We start from the raw sequence: 25,308 nt of genomic DNA, 5'->3' as shown, positions 1-25,308 counted from the left end.
CAAGAAATTTGATTATGATTTTGTGTTAGTTGAGCAATTTAATGATTGTTTTCAGGATTCATATGAAAGCTATTTAGTATCATAAGTAATGAGTTGTATATTGATCATTTTCTGGTAAGACAAATGGAAATATCTTGTTTTGGATCTCTTGGTTCTGATGCCAATTACTTACTAAATAATTTGGCATATTTTTTTTGCCAAAAAGAGGGTTTTACATTGAATCAAGAAATATATGAGACATATGGTTTTAGGAGCATGATCTCAATTTTTATTCCATTATTTGGTGCAACTTAATGGTTATAGCCACATGGTGAAATATTTTTTTTCTATTTTTTCTGTTTATCATTAACCAAAGGTTTGTGAGTGAGGAGTCATACTGCAACAGTGGAAGACCATTTAATTTCTCCCTTGTTAGTTATGTTAGCTCTTGGTTTACCCCCAGCATGACCCTCTCTTTCCCAGGATGCTACTCTGAGCCTCTGTAGATACATGGCCCTACAGATCCTCCACTGCTACAGTATTATGATATTTATGCCCAATTTCTGAGGAACACACAAGACAAACTGCTCCTAATTACCATCAGTTGAATAATCCCTAATAAAAGTGTGGTCCTCTGCTCAACACTCCTTACACTCTTAATTGTTTCTTCCCACAGCACAGCACTTACACACCATTTTAGGTGCCTAATAGGGGTGGATAATAGGCCAGAGACAAAAGGAGGCAGAATTTCATGGATCATCAGAAACCAAACTCTAGACAAGTTGCGTTTAACTTTTTGGCCACAGCAGGGCTTGTTGAGCAGCTAGGAAGGCAGCTCTGTGCCTAGAAAGTCATGTTTTGCTCAACTTTCTTGTGTAGTATAATCTCATCTTCATTGAGGCATCTTAACAAAATCGATCAAGGTTTCCCAGCTCATCCATGTGAGGCTGGTGTAACAATATGAATTGAATGACATCAGAATGGATACATTACACTGGTGTAACAATATTAATTCAGCAAAGCCCCTTGCTTAGACTTGAGGAAGGTTGCTTAATCTTCCAGGGTGGACATTCAACCTAGAAAGCATACTTGCTCTCTCTCTGCATATGAGCCTGCCTTTGAAATCCTTGACCTGGTGGTTGGGGAAAATATTTTTAAGTTTGGACAATGGTTTGTGGCTTTATGTTATTCCTGACTTGTTTCAACCCAGAATCTTGAATTAATTTCTTAGTCACAGTATAGAGAATTCATCTTCACCTCTAGGTGAGCATCTTTAGAGCTTACTCACCTTCAACTCTGTGTAGTACAAACAGATTTCAGAGGTTCTTTTTGGTTTTCATATGTGCAATTGTTCTGTTGTCATCCTACCCAGGCCACAGCTGAATCAAATAAAAGTCAATTTCTCTGAAAATCAAATCTTGAGCAGTGTGCCTCCCCACCAATGAGAACTTTTGTAGTGTCCTATTGGAGTCCACAGGGGCATGGCTATCTTTGTGAAACATTGACTTGTTTTCTACAAACACATTGGTGGTACTCTCTCCATGTATTGCCCTAGCTTCTGCTGTCTGTGCTAGGCCTGTTTTCTCTCAATGCCTCTGGGATCAATAGCCAGTCTTCAATATTTTTCACAGAGATTCCTTTTATCTGACATAATATTCATGAACTCACTCTTTCTATACCCTCCTGCTGGAGTGATTATTCTCAGACAATGGGGTATGGTTCAATGCCAATGCTTCAGAGTGTCCCATATTTACAGAGGTACTGGAGCACAGTCCTATTTAGGGGAGGCCACGGAAGAAGAGGCCTGTTGGTGGCATCCATTTGATTTGAGGGGAATTTGTTCTAGTTTGTGAATTAATTTTGTCAGTAATTCTGTTTTAAAGGACCCAACATCAGTTCTCTGGCTCTCCTGACTCAATAGGTAATACATATTTAAGAGCTGCTTGAAGGGTTAAGTCAACCCTCCCTCTTTTTCTGCAAGTGACTACAGATATACACCTCAAGGAGCTGCTTTACTTGGGCAGTTCATTTCTCTCTGAAATTTCTCTTGCTTGAATGTCCATAACACATTGACTTCCACAAAGTATTGATTTCCACAGACTATCCCCTGCTTGCCTTAAACCCTTCTCTGCAAGCTCCCGCAGCCTACATAAGTATGTGGCTGCTTCATGAATCCTTTGTAGAGTACCCAATTGGAATTGAGAGAAAGGGCTGGGCAATAACATGATCTGACTGCTGATGCACTTCTTTTATAAGAAAAGTGAGTCTTTTTTTAATAAATAATTTTTTTTCTTTATTATTATATGTTTTAAATTTTATACATCAGCCATGGGTTCCTCTGTCCTCCCCCCTCCCGAACCCACCCCCACCTTTCCCCAGCCCCTCCCCTCCACTCCCATGTCCTCCAGGATCAAGGCACCCTGGGGATTCATTTAAACCTGGTAGATTCAGTACAGGCAGGTGCTGTCACCACCTTCCAGATTGAGCAGTGTCCCTGTGTAAGCCCAAGGTTTCAAACAGCCAGCTCATGCACTAAGAACAGAATCTGGTCCCACAGACTGGATGCCTCCCAAACAGATCAAGCTATTCAATGGTCTCACTTATCCAGAGGACCTGATCCAGCTGGGGGCTCCACAGCCTTTGGTTCATAATTCATGTGCTTCCATTCGTTTGACTATTTGTCCCTGTGCTTTTTGCAATCTTGGATTCAACAATTCACGCTCTTGCAGATCCTCCTCTTTCTCGACAGTTGGACACCTGGAGATCCACCTAGGGTCTGGCTGAGGATCTCTGCATCCACTTCCATCAGTTATTAGATGAGAGTTCCAAGACGACTGTTAGGGTGTTTGGCCATCTGATCACCAAACTAGGTCAGATCAGGCTTTCTCTCGACCATTGCCAGCAGATTACAGAGATATATCATTGTGGATTTCAGGGGACCTCTCCAGCACTCTGCCTATTCCTGGTCTCATGTGGTCTTCATTTATCATGGTCTGTTATTCCTCATTCTCCCTTTCTGTTCTTGATCCAGCTGGGATCTCTTGCTCCCCTAAGCTTTCTTTCCCTCAAATCTTGCCCTTCATTATTCCCACTGTCATCCAGGTTGTTCATGTAGAACTCATCCATTTCTCTGTCATTGGGTGATCCTTGGGACTTTCCTAGGGTCCCGTTTTCTAGGTAGCCTCCCTGGAGTTGTGTAGCAGTCTAGTCATCTTTGTTTTATACCTAGTATCCTCCTATGAGTGAGTACATACCGTGTTTGTCCTTCTGAGTCTGGGTTACCTCACTCAGGATGATTTTTTCTAGATCCATCCATTTGCCTGCAAACCTCATGATGTCATTGTTTTTCTCTGCTGAGTAGTACTACATTGTGTATATGTACAATATTTTCTTTATCCATTCTTCAGTTGAAGGGCATCTAGGTTGTTTCCAGGTTCTGGCTATTACAAACAATGCTGATATGAACATAGCTGAGCAAATGCCCTTGTGGTATGATTGAGCATTCCTTGGGTATATGCCCAAGAGTGCTATAGCTGGGTCTTGGGGGAGATGGATTCCCAATTTTCTAAGGAAGCGTCATATTGATTTCCAAAGTGGCTGTACAAGCTTGCATTCCCACCAGCAGTGGAGGAGAGTTCCCCTTGCTCCACATCCTCTCCAGCATAAGCTGTCTTCTGTGTTTGTGATCTTAGCCATTTAGACAGGTATAAGGTGGTATATCAGAGTCATTTTGATTTGCATTCTCGGATAATTAGGGATGTTGAGCAATTCCTGAAATGTCTTTCAGCCATTTGAACTTCCTCTGTGGAGAATTCTCTGTTTAGTTCTATAGCCCATTTCTTAATTGGACTGTTGGGCATTTTGATGTCTAATTTCTTGAGTTCTTTATATATTCTGGATATCAGCCCTCTGTGAGATGTGGGGTTGGTGAAGACCTTTTCCCATTTTGTAGGCTGTAGCTTTGTCTTGCTGACTGTGTCCTTTGCTCTACAAAAGCTCCTCCGTTTCAACAGGTCCCATTGATTGATTGTTTCCCTCAGTGTCTGTGCTACTGGTGTTATATTTAGAAAGTGATCTCTGATGCCAATGCGTTCAAGAGTACTTCCTACTTTCTCTTCTACCAGGTTCAGAGTAACTGGATGTATGTTGAGGTCTTTGATCCACTTGGACTTAAGTTTTGAGCACGGTGACAGATATGGATCTATTTGCAGACTTCTACACATTGACATCTAGTTATGCCAGCACCATTTGTTGAAGATGCTTTCCTTTTTCCATTGTACATTTTTGGCTTCTTTGTCAAAAATTATATATTCATAGGTGTGCAGGTTAATGTCAGGGTCTTCAATTCGATTCCATTGTTCCACATGTTGGTTTTTATGCCAGTACCAAGCTGTTTTTATTATGGTAGCTGTATAGTAGAGCTTGAGGTCAGGGATTGTGATGCCTCCAGAGGTTGTTTTTTTTTTTTTGTACAGGATTCTTTTGGCTATCCTGGGTTTTTTGTTTTTCTATATGAAGTTGAGTATTATTCTTTCCAGATCTGTGAAGAATTGTGTTGATAATTTGATGGGGATTGCATTGAATCTGTAGATTACTTTTGGTAAGATCACCATTTTTACTGTTGATCCTGCCTATCCATGAGCATGGGAGGTCTTTCCATTTTCTGACATCTTCTTCAATTTCTTTTTTCAGGGACTTAAAGTTCTTGTTATACAGGTCCTTCACATGCTTAGTTAGAGTAACCCCAAGGTATTTTATATCATTTGTGGCTATTGTAAAGGGTGATGTATCTCTGATTTCCTTCTCAGCCTATTTGTCTATTGTATATAGGAGGGCTACTGATTTTTTTGAGTTGATCTTGTATCCTGCTATGTTGCTGAAGGTTTTTATTAGCTGTATCAGTTCCTTGGTTGAATTTTTGGGGTTACTCATATCATGTCATCTGCAAATAGGGAGAGCTTGACTTCTTCCTTTCCATTTTGTATCCCCTTAATCTCCTTGTGTTGTCTTATAGCTCTGGCTAGAACTTCAAATACTATATTGAATAAGTAGGGGGAGAGGGCACAGCCTTGCCTTGTTCCTGAGTTTAGTGGTATTGCTTTGAGTTTCTCTCCATTTAATTTGATGTTGGCTGTTGGCTTGCTGTAGATTGCCTTTATTATGTTTAGTTATGTTCCCTGTATTCCTGATCACTCCAAGACCTTTATCATGAAGGGGTGTTGGATTTTGTCAAATGCCTTTTCTGCATCTAGTGAGATGATCATGTGGTTTTTTTCTTTGAGTTTATTTATATTGTGTATTACATTGATGGACTTTCATATGTTGAACCACACTTTCATCCCTGGGATGAAGCCTCTTGATCATGGTGGATAATTGTTTTGATGTGTTCTTGGAGTCTGTTTGCCAGAATTTTATTGAGCATTTTTGCATCAATGTTCATGAGGGAGATTGGTCTGTAGTTCTCTTTCTTTGTTGCATCTTTGTTTGGTTTAGGAATCAGGGTAATTGTAGCCTCATAGAAGGAGTTTGGTAATATGCCTCCTGCTTCTATTGTGTGGAACAATTTAAAGAGTATTGGTATTAAGTCTTCTTTGAAGATCTGGTAGGATTCTGCAGTGAAACCATTAGGTCCAGGGGTGTTTTGGTTGGGAGAGTTTTTATGACTGATTCTATTTCCTTAGGGGTTATTGGACTATTTAAAATTTTTATCTGGTCTTGATTTAACTTAGGTATGTGGTACCTGTCCAGAAAATTATCCATTTCTTTTAAATTGTCCAGTTTTGTGGAGCAGAGGTTTTTGAACCTGATGATTCTCTGGATTTTCATTGTCTGTTGTTATGTCCCCCTTTTCATTTCTGATTTTGTTAATTTGGATGCTCTCTCTGTGTCTTTTGGTTAGTTTGAATAAGGGCTTGTCTATCTTGTTGATCTTCTCAAAGAACCAACTCTTTGTTTCATTAATCCTTTGTATTGTTCTCTTTATTTCTATTTTATTGATTTCAGCTCTCAATTTGATAATTTCCAAGCGTCTGTTCGTCCTGGAGACTTTGCTTCTTCCTGTTCAAGGGCTTTCAGGTATGCTGTCAAGTCCCTAGCATGAGATTTCTCCAGCTTCTTTATGTGTGCATTCAGTGCTATGAATTTCCCTCTTAACACTCCTTTCATAGTATCCCATAAGTTTGGATATGTGGTGTATTCATTTTCATTGATGTCTAGGAAGTCTTTAATTTCTTTCTTTATTTCTTCCTCAACCCATTGGTGATTCAGTTGAGCATTATTCAATTTCCATGAGATTGTAGGATTTCTGTAGTTTATTTTGTTGTTGAAATCTAACTTTAAACCATGGTGGTCTGATAGAACACAGGAAGTTATTCCAATTGTTTTGTATCTGTTGAGATTTGCTTTGTGGCCAAGTATGTTGTCAGTGTTAGAGAAGGTTCCATGAGGTGCTGAGAAGAAGGTATATTTTTTTTGTTTGGGTGGAATGTTCTGTAGATATCGATTAAGTCCACTTGAGCTGTAACATCAGTTAAGTCCATTATGTCTCTGTTAAGTTTCAATTTGGCCAATCTGTCCAGAGGTGAAAGTGGGGTGTTGAAGTCTCCCACTATTAATGTGTGGGGTTCTATATGTGATTTAAGCTTCAGTAATGTTTCTTTTACATATGTTTTTGCCCTTGTGTTTGGGGCATAAATGTTCAGAATTGAAACTTCCTCTTGGTGGATCTTTCCTGCAATGAGTATGTAATGTCCTTCATATTCTCTTTTGATTGATTTTAGTTTGAAGTCTATTTTGCTGGATATTAGGATGGCTACACCAGCTTGCTTCTTAAGACCATTTGATTGGAAAGTCTTTTCCCAGCCTTTTATTCTTAGGAGGTGTCTGTCTTTGAATTGGAGGTGTGTTTCTTGTATTCAGCAGAAAGATGGGTCCTGTTTTCGTATCCATTTTGTTAGTCTGTGTCTTTTTATAGGTGAATTAAGTCCATTGATATTAAGGGATATTAATTACCAGTGATTGTTTTTTCCTGTTGTCATTTTTATTTTTTGGTAATAGTGTGTGTGTGTACTTCTCTTCTTTGGTGTTTACTGCTGTGGTGTTATCTATTGCCTGTATTTTCATGGGTGTATCTGCCTTCCTTAGGTTGGAATTTTCCTTATAGTGCTTTCTGTAGGGCTGGGTTTATAGATAAGTATTGTTTAAATCCGGTTTTGTCTTAGAAGGTCTTGTTCTCTCCATCTATGATGACTGAACGTTTTGTTGGGTATATTAGTCTAGGCTGGTCTCTTAGTGTCTGCATTATATCTGTCCAGGTCCTTCTGGCTTTCAAAGTCTCCATTGAGAAATTGGGTGTTATTCTGATGGGTTTGCCTTTATAAGTCACTTGGCCTTTTTCCTTTGCTGCCCTTAATATTCTTTCTTTATTCTGTACATTTAGTTGTTTAATTATTATGTGGCGAGGGGACTTTTTTGGGGGGTCTAGTCTGTTTGGTGTTCTATAGGCTTCTTGTATCTTCACAGGCATTTCCTTCTTTAAGTTGGCAAAGTTTTCTCCTATGATCTTGTTAAATATATTTTCTGTGCCTTTGAGTTGGTATTCTTCTCCTTCCTCTATCCCTATTATTCATAGGTTTGGTCTTCTCATGGTGTCCCAAATTTCTTGGACATTTTGGGTCATGACTCTGTTGGTTTTAGTGTTTTCTTTGACTGATGAATCTATTTCTTCTACCGTATCTTCAACACCAGAGATCCTCTCTTCCATCTCTTGCATTCTGTTGGTTATACTGCCTCTGAAGTTCCTTTTTGTTTACTCAGATTTTCTATTTTCAACATTCCTTCTGATAGTGTCTTCTTCATTTTTTCTATTTCCCTCTTCTGGTATTGGATTGTCTCCCTTGCTTTTTCATGATTTTCATTCAAGGATTTATTGTTTTCTTCTGCTTTAATTGTCCTTTCCTCTAGTTTTTAATAGCATTCTTCCCATTTTTTGTTTGTTTGTTCCTCTACTTTATTTTTGATTTCTTCTATATAAGGCTCTATCCTCTTCATGATGTTACTTATAGGGTTGTTTTCTTCTTCTTCTTCCATTCTGTGATGTTCAGGTCTAGCTGTTGGAGAAGGGCTAGGTTTTGATGATGCTGTATTGCTCTTTATTTTGTTGTATGTACTTCTGCCTTGACATCTGCCCATCTCCTCTTGGGTTCATTCTTGGTCTTATCAGTGTACTTGCTCCAGAGAGAGCTAACAGATTTAGGGAGCCTCTCTCTGGTCCAGATGGAAGCTCTGGGCCAGATGGGAGCACTGGTCCAGATGAGAGTGCTGGCCGGATAGGAGCTGGGGGGCTGGACTCTGAGTCTTGGGAAGTCCCTGGGCTCTCCTTATTTTGTCCATATGTGAGCTCCTCTTGTCCAGATGGGAGTTCCTCTGGTCTCTGGTCCAGATAGGAGTTCCAGGGCAGGATTGAAGCTTGGGGCTGGTCTCTGATGGGTGTGGGGACAGGGTGTGGAGACTGCAGTGTCTGCCTGCAGTCTTGGAAAAGCAGAGCCTTCCCACAGGCCTGCCGATTGGCAGGCAACTGGGGCCAAGTTGGTCAGGTCCTCCCAGAGTGGCCTGTGTTCAGTGGTGGGACCCAGGCACAGTTGCCTCTCTGGTTATAACCCCAGGCACTCACCTCTGGTCCAGATGGGAGTTCCGGGCGAAAAGTGAGCTGCAGCATCCCTTCCAAGTATAAATGCACTTGGCCAGTGTTTGTGTGTTTTACTCAGATGTTCCATAAATACTAATGTCACCGGGGCTGGTGATTCAACATACACTTTCATTTGTTAAAAATACATGTTTTCTGAGCACTGGTGCTGGCAATAGTGATGAACAAGGATGTAGCCTCTGGAATATCTTTCTGAACTTTTGGAGAACTCTTGCTTCTCATAAAGTGTTGGTAATGAGCTGGCATGTGGTGGCAGTGAAACTGATATGTGTGTTATTGAGATTGCCTTCATTGCCCTGTGGTGTACATTCTCAATATTTGCAGTGCTTGCAGAGAAAGTGGGTATTTAAGAGTTATCTATATTTGTGTGTGTATGTGTGTGTGTTTATGCATGCATATACACTATATTGAAAATATTATATAGATTGACACCTTTTTCATTCCTAATTTTAAAGGAAATGTTTTTAGTTTTTCATCATTTAGTGTAATGTTGATGTGTGTATGTGCGCACATGCATGCACATGTGTGTGTGTGTGTGTGTGTGTGTGTGTGTGTGTGTGTGTGTCTGTGTGTGTGTAAGTCAAATCTTGATGTCAGGTGACATCTTCAGTAGATATATAACTATTTTTTAAATTATCACCAGACTCCTTCCAAGCATATTCTACTTTTTTTTTTTTTTTTTTTTTTTTTTTTTAGTGCAGGGTTGAGATGGCTAGGTACTATTCTTTCTGATAATGCTTAGTACCAGATTTGATTATTTTGAAAATATCTTCCATGTGAAGACTGCTAAAACATTTCCCATTATAATTAATTGTGTTTGCATAACTAGCATAAAATATGGAATTCAATCAAATACAGGATATTTTGAGGTGGGTGTAAATTACTTTTATATAACACCTGGTATTTCTCAACAGTGGTACTTATACTGGATAGTTACAAGTTTCTCTATGAAGTAGTGTTTTAAACAACAATGGCACTTTCTTCTGCCCTATGAATTGTGTTAATAGTAACTATTTCCAGATATTTCCATGTTTCCCAGGAAGCAAAATTACCCTTGGTCTAGATTCTCTAGACTGTGATTCCCTTAAGTCCATTAATGTCTGAGAGAAGGCCCCACGTTCCTAAAGTCCTGTGTCCTCTTGAATAGCAATTCAACTTCATATACCACAATTTACAGATATTCGTAAGTGGCATTGTGGTAAGTGAATATGTTTGGAATGGTAAATAACCTCAGGAAATAGAAGAACTGTTTGGAATCCCAAATAATGACACTTAGAAAAGAACAGGCCAACTTGTCCACTTGGGAAGAAAACATTCTATAACTGGGTAAAAACAAGGAAAGACTATTTACAAGCACCCAGGGTAAAGAGCCTGTGGGGCCTACAATAAACAGTAAGCTAAAGTTAAGTAAACAGCATGATGATTGTGTCAGCATGTGCTGGATCCTGCACTGAGTTCTGCAGGTCAGCCTTTCAGACTCTAGCCCTGACTCACACTTCAACAGACTGAAGGCCTTTGAGGTAGGAGCCTTCTTTCACCCTTATTATTGTTGTAAGAGCTTATTTCACATTTGTCCCCATGAGCTTTGTACATGTGTTTTGTGGACCACAAGGCACATGCAAAGAATAGAATATTTAAATTCTACCTTCTGCAGAAATTCTGCTACATGTCAGTTGTCAGTGTGTCATCTAGGTTCAAGGTTGAGTAAGACCCCCAATCATCCTTTAATTTCATAACTAACCTCAGTAAAAATGTTGCTGCAGAGTGACTGAAACCATAGGGTAAAGTGAGTTTATTCAGCCTAAGGAAAATAGAAAATAGCTACCAGTGAAAGGACATGAGTATCCCAAGGGGGAAGAGGACTCTGAAATCTCAGACTTAAAGGGTCAAAGTAGGGTTGGAGATATGGCTCAGTGAAAGTGGTGTTTAGATTTTGTCACATTGACCCATGCTAGTGTCATTTGGGAAGCTGGAACTTCAACTGAGAAAATATCAACCTAGGATTGGCTGGTAAGCAAGTCTATGAAGTCATTTTCTCGATTAATGATTGATGTGGGAGAGCAAAGCCCCATTGTGGGTGGTGCCATCCCTAGGCAGGTGGTCATGGAAGGTATAAGAAAGGATTGCTGCTGATGAGCCCAAGCAGCAAGTAAGCAGTGTCTCCACCTCAGTTCTTTTCTAGATGTTCCTTTCCTGTTTTAGTTCTTGCTTCAGCCTTCCTTTGTGATAGACTGTCATTGAGATCTGTAAGCCAAATGAACCCTTCTATCCTCTAGTTGCTTTTGGTCATGGTATTGCATCACATCAACAGAAAATGAACTAAGAAAAAATGGGGGTAAACATGAGGATCTGAGTTTGAACCCCTAGGATCCACATAAAGCTGGGTATGGTGGCATTCTTGTAATCGCATGTACTCCTGAGATGAGATGGCAGGTAGTGAAAGTAGCATCTCCTGATGCTTATGGGCCAGCTAGCCTGGAGTATGCAGCTGCAAAGAGCAAGCATAATGGAAGATGTGTACTCATAACTGAGGCTTCTCTCTAGATGCCATATGAGTACTGTCACTAACATACCTGTACTCTGACAACATACACACACACACACACACACACACACACACACACACCTTAATGCATACATATGTACACACACAAGATTTTATTTTATTTTAAGAACACCAGTTTTATAAATGTATATAATTTATTCCATCATAAAAGATTCAAGTGAAGTATACAGCAAATAGTTGGGTGTGTTCAAAGAGCTGTACAACCCATCATCACAATAACCGGAACATTTTCATCTTCCCCTATAAATCCCATACTAATTAGTGGTCATGCTCCTCTTTTCTTATCAATGACTTCTCACCCTTAGACAACTACTGTCTACTTTAGGATAGATTTTCCTTTATAGGACACTCTATACATTTAAAAACACAGAATCTGTGCCAGACTGTGAATAGAGTGGTGGTTCCATCCTACATTTCCACCAATAGCACCTACTATCACTCATTGTTTTTAGCTATCCCATTAGGTTCATGTATTATTTAACTGTTGCTTTGACTTTGCCTTCTCTTGATTCCTAATGACACTGGATATATTTTCATATATTTATTGACTATTTTACATATCTTTGGGGAAATGCCTATTGGTCTTTTGCTCACTTTTAAAGTATTTTTTATTTATTTAAAACAATTTTTAAATTCAAATATATTGATCATATTACCCCTCCCCCAAGCCCTTCCAGATCTTTCCTGTCCATACCCATCTAACTTCAAGTTCCTTCTAAAAAAAAAAAAAAAAAAAACCCAAACAGAAACCTAATATAACATCAACCCCACCAAACCAAGAAAACAAAATAGACCATCCAAAAAACCCCACCTAACAGTTAGCAAGTAAAAGCATATACACAAGAAACTGTGGATTCCATTATATGCTGCATATATACTCCTGATATGAGGCTTGCTCTTGAATGGTTGATACACTGAGTGTCACTCCATTGGAGAAAACAGATTTTCCCTCTCCCAACAGGTATAAATGCCAGTTTAGGGTGAATTCTCTAATCCTCACAGTGTGCACTTGAGGCTGTTATCTACAGTGAGGACATTCTGGGAATTCTTGGTATTATACTAGCTAGCTCCTGTCAGCCTCCCTGATTACAGGGGATGAATTATACTGGAGCCTCTGAGCTGCTATCTTAGTAGCAGGATGAGAAGCTTGTTTCTTAATGTTGGTTTCTCAGTTAGACGTGGCCATTTGGCCTAGGACAAGACTCTTGGACTGAGAAAGGCAAGTATATATACAAATGTTGAAAGTACTCTTTGATCAAGTATAATTATATCAACTATTCATTATTCTGATAGTAGTGCCACCTCAGAGAAGCAGCCTGACACACTCCAGTATTTAATCCAAGTTCTGTCTTCCCAATGGTGGAGGAAGGAGAGAGGCTGTGCTGGGATGTGACAGTGTAACACTGAGAGGATTCACCTGCAAGTTAGGAATTGGCCACAGAACAGCCAATGTTGAATTTATTTTGCTTCCTCCAGTAAAGATTTGGTTGCAAATTCAGATTCTAAAAATGAATAGAAATTTATCATGAATGAGTGAAGCAGGAAGTGAGTGTTCTCTGCCAAGACACCATATGGGCTAAGAAGATAGGCTTTCTCCATCTGTAACTGGTCCCTGGTTCTGTCCCACAGGAGTTAGGGCTCATAGGGCTTATATTCTAGTTATTATTCTATTGCTATAAAGAGACACTGTGACCAAGACAACTTATAACAGAAAGCATTTAATTGGGGCATGCATTACAGTTTCAGAGGATGAGTCTATGATCATCATGGCAGGAAGCATGGCAGCAGACAGGCAGGCATGGAACTGGAGCAGTAGCTCAGAGTTTACATCCTGACCTGCAAGGAAGAGTTAGAAAGAGGGCAAAACCAGGTCTGACATGGAATTTTGAAACCACAAAGTCCTTCCTAAACTGTCTACCAACTGGGGCCAATTGGAAACCAAACATTCGAATATATGAGCCCGTGGAGGTTCTTCTTACTTAAATCACTGCAGCCGAATTTTGAATTTTTATATTGTTTTCTCACTTTCAGTTGTTAGTAATAAGTAAAAATCTTTGCAATTATTTGGTAGACCAAGTCAAATACACACATACGTACATGCATACACATACCACAGCACACATATACACAAACACACAACACACAACACACACACACACACACACACACACACACACACACACACACACACACCTCTCACATGATCAAACCTTTTAGGAAATCATTGTTTTAAACTCTGTCTTCATGTGTATTACACAGCAATGAAATCTTGTAAATACTTCATAGAATATTTGAAAATAAGTTCATCATAATTGTTTGACCAGAATTGAATTTTCCAAACTCATAGCAATCCATGGAGGACCTAGATTTCATAAAAACACATTAAAATATTAAATTCTTTAGACAGTATGAAGGAATATTGAGGTAATTTATTAATCTAAGCAGAACAAAAGTGTATTGAATAGATATAGCTTGTAATTGAGCTTAGCCAGCATGTCTCAGAACTAAGGACAAACAGGGAGAAGACCGTAATCTTAGCTATCTATGTTGGAGAGCCACTGTGTCTCCTGATATGTACCAATAAGGACTTCTCAAATGACTCTAACCTCATATTAGGTGTCACAGGTAACCTCCTATCTTAGGGTTTCTTTTGCTGTGATAAAACACCATGACTAAAAGCAACTTGGGGAGAAAAGGATTTATTTCATTTTTTTTTCCCCCAGATAACAGTCCATCACTCAGGAGACTCAAGGCAGGAACTTAAGCGGGGTAGGAACTGGAGGCAGCAACTGAAACAGAGTCCATGGGAGAAGGATGCTTATTGATTTGCTCCTCATAGCTTGCTCAGCCTGCGTTCTTAAACTATCTAGGACCACCTCCTCACGATCCACTGTGAACTGGACCCACCCACATCAATCATTAATCAAGAAAATGCACTACTGGCTTGCCTACAGGCAGATCTTATGGGGACATTTTCTCATGGAGAGCCTCTTTTCCAAAATAGCTCTAATTTGTATCAAGTTGACTTAAAACTAACCAGCACACCTTCTTGTCATGGAAATGTCAAGAAGAATTTAAAATGGATTGCTAGTTATTGAGATGGACAATTTATAGTGTAGTCAAGTTGTCTGGAGGTTGCAAAGTTGGGCACAGGGGTTGATCCTTTGGGGGAATCTGGGACAACTGAGTTCACACAGGCTTTATCAGGCCTGAAAAGAATCATATAAAGAAGTAGAAAGTGCCAATAATGTTCTTTCTTTGCAGCAACCTTAACATATATGGAATAACTATTTTTCAAATCCCCCTGAATTTCTGTAGGGCAACAGAGTTTGTGCAGCTGGCTATGGCTATGTTTTCCACCTGGTGACCAACCAAACATCACAAGCTCCACTCCTGTCATTCACGTTGAACATTGCTCATTCTTGTACCAGGTAATGCTGGTTAAATGCATCTACGTTTAAGATTAGTGCTTGTGATTTAGCGATTGTTTTTATGCATAAAGGGTGCATGCTTCTTGGAATTTGATTTGAGATCGGGTAATGCTACAGTGTATTTTTTTTTATAGCCATGTTATTGGAGTGTTCTTGACATGCAAATTGCTGTATATATGTAACATATAGAACTCGAGAAGCTTGGAGATTAGTATACATCCTTGAAGCCAACACTATAACTGAGGCACCAATATTCATCACCTTGAACATTTTCCTGCTGGTCTGTTATTAATATACTAATTATCAGCCATGGATTTCCCCATCTTCCCTCCTCCCATCTCCCATCCCTTCCCCCAATCCACCCCTGACTTTCACCTCCTGCAAGGCAAGGTCTCCCCTGGGGAGTCAGCCCAGCCTGGTAGGTCCAGTCCCCCCCCACACACACACCAAGGCTGAGCAAAGGGTCCCAGCATAGGCCCCAGGCTCCAAAAAAGCCAGCCCATGCACCAAGGACAGGTCCCAGCTCCACTGCCTGGATGCCTCCCAAACAGTTCAAGCTAATCAACTGTCTCACTTATCCAGAGGGCCTGGTCCAGTTTTATGGGAGCTCCTCAGCCATTGGTTCACAGTTCATGTGTTTCCACTAGTTTGGCTATTTGTCCCTGTGCTTTTTCCAGTCGTGGTCTCAATATCTCTCACTCATACCATCCCTCCTCTCTCTTGCCAATTGGACTCCCGGAGCTCCACCTGGGGCTCGGCTGTGGATGTCTGCATCTGCTTCCATCAGAAACTGGATGAGAGTTCTATCTTGACAGCCAGGGTGTTTGGCCATCCAATCACCAGAGCAAGTCAGCTCAGGCACTCTCTCGACCATTGCCAGTAGTCTACAGTGGAGGTATCTTTGCGGATTTCTGGGGACCTCTCTAGCACTCTGCTTCTTCCTATTCCCCTGGGGTCTTCATTCATCATGGTATCTCCCTCCCTGCTCTCTCACTATGCTCCTGATCCAGCTGGGACCTCCCTTTTCCCTAAGCTCTCTTTCCCCTGATCCTTGCCCTCCATCACCCTTCTCCACCTCCAGTTTGCTCATGTAGATCTCATCCATTTCTCTGTTGTTGGGTGATCCCTGTGTCTTTCTTAGGGTCCTCTTTACTAGGTAGCTTCCCTGGAGTTGTGAGTTGCAGTCTGGTTATCCTTTGCTTTACATCTAGTATCCACTTATGAGTGAGTACATACCATGTTTATTTTTCTGAGTCTGGGTTACCTCACTCAGGATGATTTTTTTCTAGTTCCATCCATTTGCCCACAAACCTCATGATGTCATTGTTTTTCTCTGCTGAGTAGTACTCCATTGTGTCTATGTACCATATTTTCTTTATCCATTCTTCAGTTGAAGGGCATTTAGGTTGTTTCCAGGTTCTGGCTATTACAAATAATGCTGCTATGAACATAGTTGAGCATGTGTCCTTGTGGTATGATTGAGCATTCCTTAGGTATTTGCCCAAGAATGGAAAAGCTGGGTCTTAAGGGAGGTTGATTTCCAATTTTCTAAGAAAGCGCCACCCTTGACAGGCTAGTGCATATAGCTCTGGAGCCTAGTGGAGAGATCCATCTTGAAGAAGGAGTTCTTTGCTTGTGTTGTGCCTACTGCAGAGAGATAAGAGACTTACCTCAAGTCCTCATAACAAAGGGAAATGGCGTCAGTTGCTAAGAGAAAATATTTGAGGAAACAGGGTGGCCTAGAGAATTTAAGAAGTAAGGCAAAAGTGTTGTTTTTAGTCAGTCAGATCTTGATTCAAATCCTAGCATGCACCTACTAAATTCCTTGTTTTCATTACTTTTAAAAAGAGTGAGGTTCTCATTTGTAAAGTGGGGACAAGTCTCCTTTGATTAGAGTAAATTTAGAAGGACTGATGGAATATCAGGGAACATGGCTATGTGTTTATGGTTAAATGCAGGGCCACGTCACAGAAGAGACTGAGGCATGAGCAGCGTCCACCACAGAGGAGGGTCTCAGGTCTTGCTTGTGTCCATTCTCCCAAATTTCATTATTTTTATATCTGACAAAGCATTCATATGTACAGACTATAGGACACAATCAAACAACTTAGTATAATCCACTCTGAATATTTCAGCTTTAAAGTGGATGATAGAACTAAGATGGCATTTCTGAAAGGAACATATGAAAGTGATGAGTGAGTATATTAAAAATACTAAGACTGCTAATCATTAGGCAATTTCAAATTAAAACTACATAGAGCTATAAATTCACACTTGTTAGGATGATAGGATGAATATATCTATCCAGAATGATAAAATGATGGTATCGGTATTGGAGCAAGAAAAACTTATAAATTACTGGTGGGGATGCTAGTATTACAATGATGAAAACAAAGAAGAAGGAAATTAAAAATATAAGTACCATTTGATCTAATAATTCTATTATCTGATATATATCCAAAGAAAATGAAATTGACTGAAGAGATATTACATTCTCACATATATTGTAGCATCATTTACAATATTGAGGAAATAGAATCAATCTGTCAATCTGTGACTATAACCCAATGAATGGGTAAAGAAAGTCTCTGTCTGTCTCTGTCTCTGTCTCTTCTCTCTCTCACACACACATGAATATGACTCAGCCTTAAGAATGTGAAATACCATCATTTATTATAACATGGATGGGACTGAGAATCATTATATTAAATGAAATAAGGCAGTCTCAGACAAGTACCACATGATCTCACTTATATGTGGGATTGAAAATGTTGGCCTTAAAGAAGGTATAAGTTGAAATGTAGTTATCCCAGGCTGGAAGCGAAGGTGATGAGGAAAGTTGGCCAGCCTGAATTACAGTTAGAAGTCAATTCTGGAGTTCTACACATTATGTTAATCATAGATAATAATGCTCTGTATATTTAAAGAAATACTGGAGAGCGTACCTTTACTATAAAAATGATAAATATTTGAGAAGATAGACATGTATGTCCTAATTTGAACATCATACAATGTGGTTGTACATTGAAATACCACAAATATACATCTATAAAGATATCCCATGCCTGCGTGTCAGATTTTAAAAAAAGAATAAAAGCCCTTTTAATCCCAATGGAGAAAATGTTGCTCAATTTATCTTCATTCTTTGCTTTGCTTTCTAGGTACGGTCTCCTTATATATCCTAAATTTCAACCACTTTGGAATAATGATACTGGCCTTACTCTCTTCCAAGATTTCATAGTTTGGGGAAGTGCAGGTGGTGCCCAGGTATGACTTTTTAAGCATGCAAATAATGTGTGTGTGTGTGTGTGTGTGTGTGTGTGTGTGTGTGTGTCTTTGTTTCCTAGAGTCAGATTGTTACATCACTCTATCCAAAGGATAGCAGTTCAATGAGAAAAAGAACACTGTGATATTATCACAACTAGTGCCAATGGCATGATGTGGTTATGTGTGTGTGTGTGTGTGGTGTTGAATGAGCAAATCCCTCCTCAGAGGTCATTTTCTGCATGGGTTCCTGCAGAAGTCCTAGTAGAGAACAGGGATATTAGGGACATTTACAATCAGAAGGTGTCAATTGTAGAGGTTCATTCATACTTCCCTTCCAGTTCCTACTTATGACCAATAAATAAAGAACCAAAAAGTAAAGCACTTGTCAAATGTCACACACTTGATCAGGAACACAACTGACTACAGAGTACAGACACAAATATGTGTTTGATAGTATAATATCGTGAATAATGAATGCTCCAGTCTTAAGAAAAGCATGGTTCCTCAATGGAAAACAGTTTCAGTTTTAGCTGTTATTTACTTTAATCAATGTATTTTATTTTCGTTTTTTTTTCTTTAAAGAAAAAAAATAGATTCATGTTTACTGCCACAGTGACTTTGAAAAAGGGAACTTTAGGATCAACTAAAATTACCTAGGGTCACCAATACTACAAAGAGACATTTGTATGCATTAATCTCTGCAATTTAGAACTCTGCAGTCTAGGATACATAGAGGAGACAACATGTTTGTATAGCATTTAGGGACTAGAACAAAAGAAAACCATAGTAAAAGCTAAACATTTACTCACGTTCCCAATAAAAGGAAGACAATTTTGAATGAAGAAAGCCTAAAATACATGATAAGGATAGCTAGCAAGGAGATCTCTAATTGTGTTGAATATTTTATTTTAGTTTTTTTTTTAACTTTTATGTGTGTAGGAATATTTTATCAGGTTCCATAGATGAGAATGATTGATTTGAACCAAAGATCTATTCAGTTTCTAGGTATAATAATGGTTTAAAAACATTATTTTAATCAAGTTTCATAAATACAGTACTTCTTCTATAATAAAGAAAAATGTTAGTACACTGTGAAAATTGTATTCCATGTCGAATAGGTACAACTTCCTTGTGTATAACTTAAAACTAGAGATTTGCTAGCTAGGGCTTGCCATTACTATTTTTGAATATATTTGCAAGTGAGTTATTTTTAGGTGCCTGTAATTAGGCAGTAGTTGTCAAGTTGTCAGTTCAGGTCTCACCTGTTTTGTACTCATAGTCTGTCTTCAAAGAACTGTCATTTTATAAAATGTTTGCATCCAGACACACTAGGAAATTGCACAAAATCTGAGTGATATGTTAAAGTATGATAACATCATATGTGAAGACTACCTGGGCCTCAGTAAGGCACTTTCAATTCAAGTATGAATGCCAAGTGTAATATGATTTAATGAGCAAGGGATGACCATTAGGTCAGCTGTTGGTCCTCATTTTATAAATGGTAAAGTTCAGGCCTAGGGAAGGTCAAGATCACCTTGCCCAAGAGCACCCTGGTATCATGAGACCAAGGTGAATAGTAAGAACCCCATTTCCCAGAACAGTGGGACACTTTATAACCCCACTAAACTTTGTTACTCCTTCATGCCTCTGTAGAGGTGCTAGACCAAGTACTCATAAATAGGTATGCACATGTTAAATCCACACACAAGGAACCCAGAGACACACTGACTTACTGATTTTATACTTGTAATCTTCTGACCAGCTCTGCTAATGCTGTGCTAAAATGCTAAACACTGAAGTATTTGAATGCTATGCTTTTATTAATTAATTTTGCACATTTGGGGAATATAGGCTTGTTTTAAATATGTGGACAATTCATACCAACTTCTTAATGTATTGCCTGTTAGCAGAGAAATGTAATTTCCAAAGGGATTTGTTAGCTATGTTGAGATGTCTGTACTGATCTTGGTAGACAAAACCTGCTTAAATATGCCAATGTGCTTATTTACTTATTTATACTTAATCAATAATTAAAGAGAGTGTAGGAAGTCTGTGCGAGGGAAAAAAAATCTTTAGACCTTTGGCATAACTTCAACTGTTATTTTATAGATTTTTAGGAGTAATAATCTACATTTGAAAAACTTCCAAGTTTATGCATGCAGAGATTGTGGAATTGACATTTTGGAAAGTGATGCAAACACTTTGGTTACTGACAGCTTGTTACTTGGTCGTTTCACCCATGAGGTAGGTGCCTTGGTGAGGTTGTTGTGGGTTGACCATCAATACTGAATCATGAAGACTGAGCTCCCTGATGATCTAGTACATAGTTATAATAGAAAGTTTTAGTGAAGATCATGATAAAATAGGAGCATTTTATTTGTAATAGTGATGGTATTAGTAATATGATTCAAGTATATAGAGTTGCAGTGTTGATTCCATGTATATCGTAAGTTACTAAGAGTCTGAAGAATTCTTAATTGATTTAGAAGTAGGTCTTCTTTTGATGTATGCAAATTCAGTATTAAACCTCTGTTTAGCCTGCCATCGCAAAGAGTGTGCATGAGGCTATCCCATATTGTTTGATATTATGTGATAAGGTTTTGTTGGGTGAGTTGTCTGTTTGCTTCTCTGGAACTTAGGAGAGTGTGGTGGCTGTAGATGGCTTCAGAGTTCCTGCCAGGTATGGACACTAGGAGTTGGGGGTCCCAGATAGAATTGTTTCTAGGTATTGGGAGCTGACAGAAAGGAATGAGGATGGGCTAAGAAGGGGCTGGGTGGTGTTGAGAGAGTTTCACAGGGTGAGAGAGTGGGAGGAGGAGGGGAAGCTGGGTCTTCTTTGAGGAACTGTGGACCCTGCCCGTAAGGAAATAGGAGAAGAAAAGGAAGATGGGACTCTGCAGGTGGTCTACTACAGGACTGGGGATGAGACTGGGGTATTGGAGGACCAAAAGAGTGAAAATGGCATACCTGATTCCATGGCCAGCAAGCCCAGTGAGTTCCAGGGAAAGTGACTCCATTGTTGGTGGCTGAGACAAAGGAATGTGTGTGTGTGTGTGTGTGTGTGTGTGTGTGTGTGTGTGTGATAAGATTTTGGATGTGACTGCATTGCTCTTCAGAAAATATAGATTTCAGTACTATAAAAATCATACTATAGATGGCTTGTCCTGTTTTGCATAGTTCAAGGAACCATGTGAGTTCTTTTTATATTGCTGTGACTAAAACACATGACACAAACAGCTTAGAGAGGAAAGATTTATTTTGCCTCAGAGTTTCAGTCTTTCATGGTACGGAAGGAATGGTGGCTGGAAATTATGATTGATGTGAGGAATCCCATCACAGCAGATAAGGTGGCAGAGCTTTGATAGGAACCAGGGGTTGGATGTAACATTCAATGTTCTTCCACCAATGATCAACTTCTGCCGGGCTAGTCTTCACCTTCTCATGGTTCCATAGCTTCTGAAAACCCTTCCATGTACCATAGAACAAATATCAGAAATCAAGCCTGTGATGGATACTTCGTAGTCAAGATATGGCAATCCTACTGTAGTCAAAAGCTACTTCCCAGGTTAGCAGGACCATTTTCCCTTAAGGAAGTTCCCGAGCACCCCTGTCCTCTTAGGCCCCAGACCTTCAGTAATTTCCTTTGTCTTTATTTCTAAAAGAGTCACATGAATATTAGCAATTAATGTTTATATTAGTTACTTTTCTTGTGGCTGTGGCAAATGCTAGAATGGGTGTGTTTTGGCTAGTATTCGGAGGGATGATTATCAGGGTGGAAGTCACAGAGAAAGAGGAACACAAGACAGCTGCTCACATCACATCCACAGCCAGGAAGCAGGTGTGATGAACAAAGCTTGTCTCAGCTAGCTTTCTCATATATTTTCTTTTTCAGTCAGGGACTCTATTCCCTATGCAGGGTGGGCTTTTTCGCTCAGGTGACCCAATCTAACCAATCCCTACTAGACGTGCCCAGAGCCATGTCTCCTAGGTGATTGTAGATCCTGTCAAACTGACAACAATGAACTGTCAAAACAATTTGTAGAGAGAAGATGGCTTGTAGAATACTTGGGATCCATGGGGAGAATATTTGTGTCAGTTTGTTCCTGAATGCATTCAGTAGAAATTCATATGAAAATTGACTCTTGTACTTACTTGGGAGATTATTTCATAGGTATATGATAAATTAAGATTTTAAAAATTATTCAAATGGTTTTCTTATTGAGTTACATTTTCCTATAGCTCTCAACTTTGGAGTTAACTCTTTTGAATGATCCTTTTTTTTTCTGCAGTTTTTCCTTTTCCCTAAGAAGGTTGCTGGTTTAGAGATGACTCATCTCTCTAGTCTGCATTGTTTCCAGAGGGGATGCTGTAAGGTCAACAGACGTTAAGTCCAGAAAATGACCTTAGAGTTCATACTAAAGCAAGATGCCCATCAAACTGAGTAACTGTCCTGGTGAATTAATGTTTTAGTCTCTTAATTGATGTTAACTAGACATCATAATTAGTAGAAGAGTGACATAAGATGTAATTTATGACCAAAGGATACTTATCATGAGATAATAAAATATAATCACACCCCGAGGTTATTCACTAGAAATGCAATCTAGCTGATGGCCTTTGAGACGCTTAACAGATGCAGGCCAAAAGTTTACTGATAAAAACTCCTAAACAAGTTTGCTCTAGAGGATTCTAGAAAATGGTCAGTCATCCAAGTAGTAAAACCATTCGATTTTATATCCAACTGTAACCTAAATGTGACATTGTTCAGACTGAAATAACAGCTAAAACAAAATGGAGAGATCCATTTACTTTATAAATGCCAGCCCCAGATTTAATCTGAGTGCTAGATAGGGCAGCCTGGCTGTTTTCCTGGCTCCTGATCAAATACTATTGATTACATAAGGGGAGCAGCTTCAGTGGGAAACATTTATTAAGAGGTATGCCATTTCCTCTGAAGTGTTTTCTATGAAAATCTTGTCCTAGGGGAGTGTCTTATAAAGGAGATTCTTTGGTTGATTTCATTTACCCTTTTGGGTCCACAATCTCAAATAAATCTAGAGATATACAATGCACTGTGAGGATTACAGTTAACCAAATAGGACCATATTAGCAATGTCTGTTAAATAAATCTTAGCTGCTCTTTCAAATAAATATGTGGGATAACAGATGTATTAATTATCATCATTACAATAACTATTTTACTGTCTACCTGGATACTGTGATCCTATTATTCTTAAATAAACACAATAAAATAAACTTGCAAAAAAGTATTGAAGGGTCTGAGAAATCCTATGATTGACACAACAAGGAAAATGACAATCTTTACTTAATGAATTTTTAAAGTTTATTTTGGAGTCACATTATTGGCAGGTATCTTTTCTAATTTTTATTAAATATAAGGAGGAAGTTAAACTGGCTGTGGAATAAGATTTTCAACTCTTTCAAACTTGCCTGGCTTTATAGAATTAAGATTTTCAGAGAATTTGGCCTTCTCACTCACATTTGATTGATAACAGACAATTACAAGATATCCTCCAACAGATATTAGGTATTTGTGAGTAGAGGGGAATTAAGCGTATTTGTGTTTGGGTTGGTATTCTCACCCACTCTATCACCTACGTGTTCATGTGAGTAGAATACTTTTAATGTTCAGGAAGGAAAGGTTTGGGTACCACATGCCACATCTTTGGTTAGGCAGTTTTTGATGCTAGCTGCTTAATGTCGTATTTAATGATCACCCTCTTTCATGTACAGAAACATCCTGGTTTGGGTTTAAATTTTGGTCTCCTTATGTTTATGAGTATCTGCAGCCTGGCTGTCTTTTTATTGCTATTGGAAATAATTTAGTATTTGTTGAAAGTGGCCAGACACTTTCACAGACATGGTAATGGCATCATGGTTATATCAGATACATGCTTAATTGATACACATTTATGTGTGTAGGTGTGGTATAATATATGCATGCAAATACATCCCTTGTGATTTATTAGCAAAAAGTAGGTGATAAGAGTAAGTTGACACAATGTAAATAGTGGAATCTGGATCATTGCTGATCAGAGAATTCTCTATACTTTCAATGTCTTCATTCATTTGAATAGGTTTATAATAAAAATGTGAATTAAAAGATTCAGCAGGTGCTGGTGGAGCCACTTCATTCTTCCTCCATTTTCTCCAGGGGTTATTTCTCATTTTCATTGGGGATTTGTCTACCCCAGTTTAGGCCTTTCATCTTCCTTCGTTTCTCTAAATTCTGTTGCAGGGCCCCTCTCTTCTCAGTATGCTTGCTCCTGCTGGGAGAAATCTCATTTTCTCTCATGGTTTCAATTTATGCTGATGTCTTCCACATATTTGCATTTTCTACCGTCTTCATTTGTGCTTTCAGTTTTAATCATTATTTTTGTTTTCCTTTCCCCCATTTTTCTAACTTGATTTGGATTGTCCTGTGTTGCATCTTTTTAGAGATATTTTTCTCATTTCTCACATACTCATTATGTTTTGACATTCTAGCTATTGGGATTAAATTTTGAACATGCCTGCTGGTTGTGATGATTTTGTAATTACATTAATGATGTTAGACTATACCTCAGCAATTCCAGACTTTAATTTTTTAGCTGTGTTCTTTTTCTTCTTTTCTTAATGCTCAAGATCTTCATTCATGCACATATGTTTTGATCAAGTTTGCTCCTTCATTCCTTTCATTCCAACTCCCCCTTTACCCACTCCACTCCTCCCTCCCTCTTAACTTCATGTGATCTTTTTTTTTTTCAAATTCATTGAGTCCACTTAATGATACCTGCACATGCAAGGACATAGGACCATCTACTGGAACACAGGTAGCTTCTCAGGGGCTACACCCCTGAAGAAAACTGTTTCTCCCCTCCCAGAAGTCATCAATGGCCAGAAGCTTCTCAGCTAGGGACGGGGTTTTGTTTACCTTCTTTCTTTACTTACCCTTTCATCCTCTGCTTCTTTTACTTTCTATTGGTTCTATCTTTGAAAGTAAATGTTATATGGAAATATTTACAGAGAAAAGCACACAATGTATTTTGTAAGTACACTTTTAATTAAAATAGAATTACATCACCTTCCCCCTTCTCTTTGTTCCCTCTAACCCCTCCCATCCATCCTCCAACTCTCAAATTGATAGTCTCTTTTCCCTGGACAAAATACTACAGGCATCTGATGGCTGCTGGATGAGGGAGAATTAGCTTCTCCTAGGGAAAAGCCCCGTTATCAGTTATCCAATACATAGAGGTCATTCCTGAAACCAAATACACAAAGCAGCAAAAGACAGATTCAGCAGCCTGAACTCATATATTTGTGTGTGTGTGTGTGTGTGTGTGTGTGTGTGTATGTGTGTG

At 39.0% G+C, this 25,308-nt stretch overlaps 1 protein-coding gene across 1 annotated transcript in view; it reads left to right on the top strand.

The window, feature by feature from the left end:
• Pkhd1 (PKHD1 ciliary IPT domain containing fibrocystin/polyductin) overlaps window positions 1-25,308 on the top strand; it is a 458,933-nt gene that overhangs the window by 200,020 nt on the left and 233,605 nt on the right. The window contains exons 43-45 of the mRNA XM_036168402.1: window positions 14,568-14,680; window positions 17,842-17,947; window positions 20,057-20,191. Coding sequence (XP_036024295.1) covers window positions 14,568-14,680; window positions 17,842-17,947; window positions 20,057-20,191 — 354 coding nt within the window. The remainder of the gene's footprint in view (window positions 1-14,567; window positions 14,681-17,841; window positions 17,948-20,056; window positions 20,192-25,308) is intronic.

Source organism: Onychomys torridus, chromosome 18 (assembly GCF_903995425.1).
Source record: "Onychomys torridus chromosome 18, mOncTor1.1, whole genome shotgun sequence".
Classification (NCBI taxonomy): domain Eukaryota; kingdom Metazoa; phylum Chordata; class Mammalia; order Rodentia; family Cricetidae; genus Onychomys; species Onychomys torridus.
The sequence above is the reverse complement of the archived record's forward strand: the minus strand, read 5'-3'. Positions and strand labels throughout refer to the sequence as shown.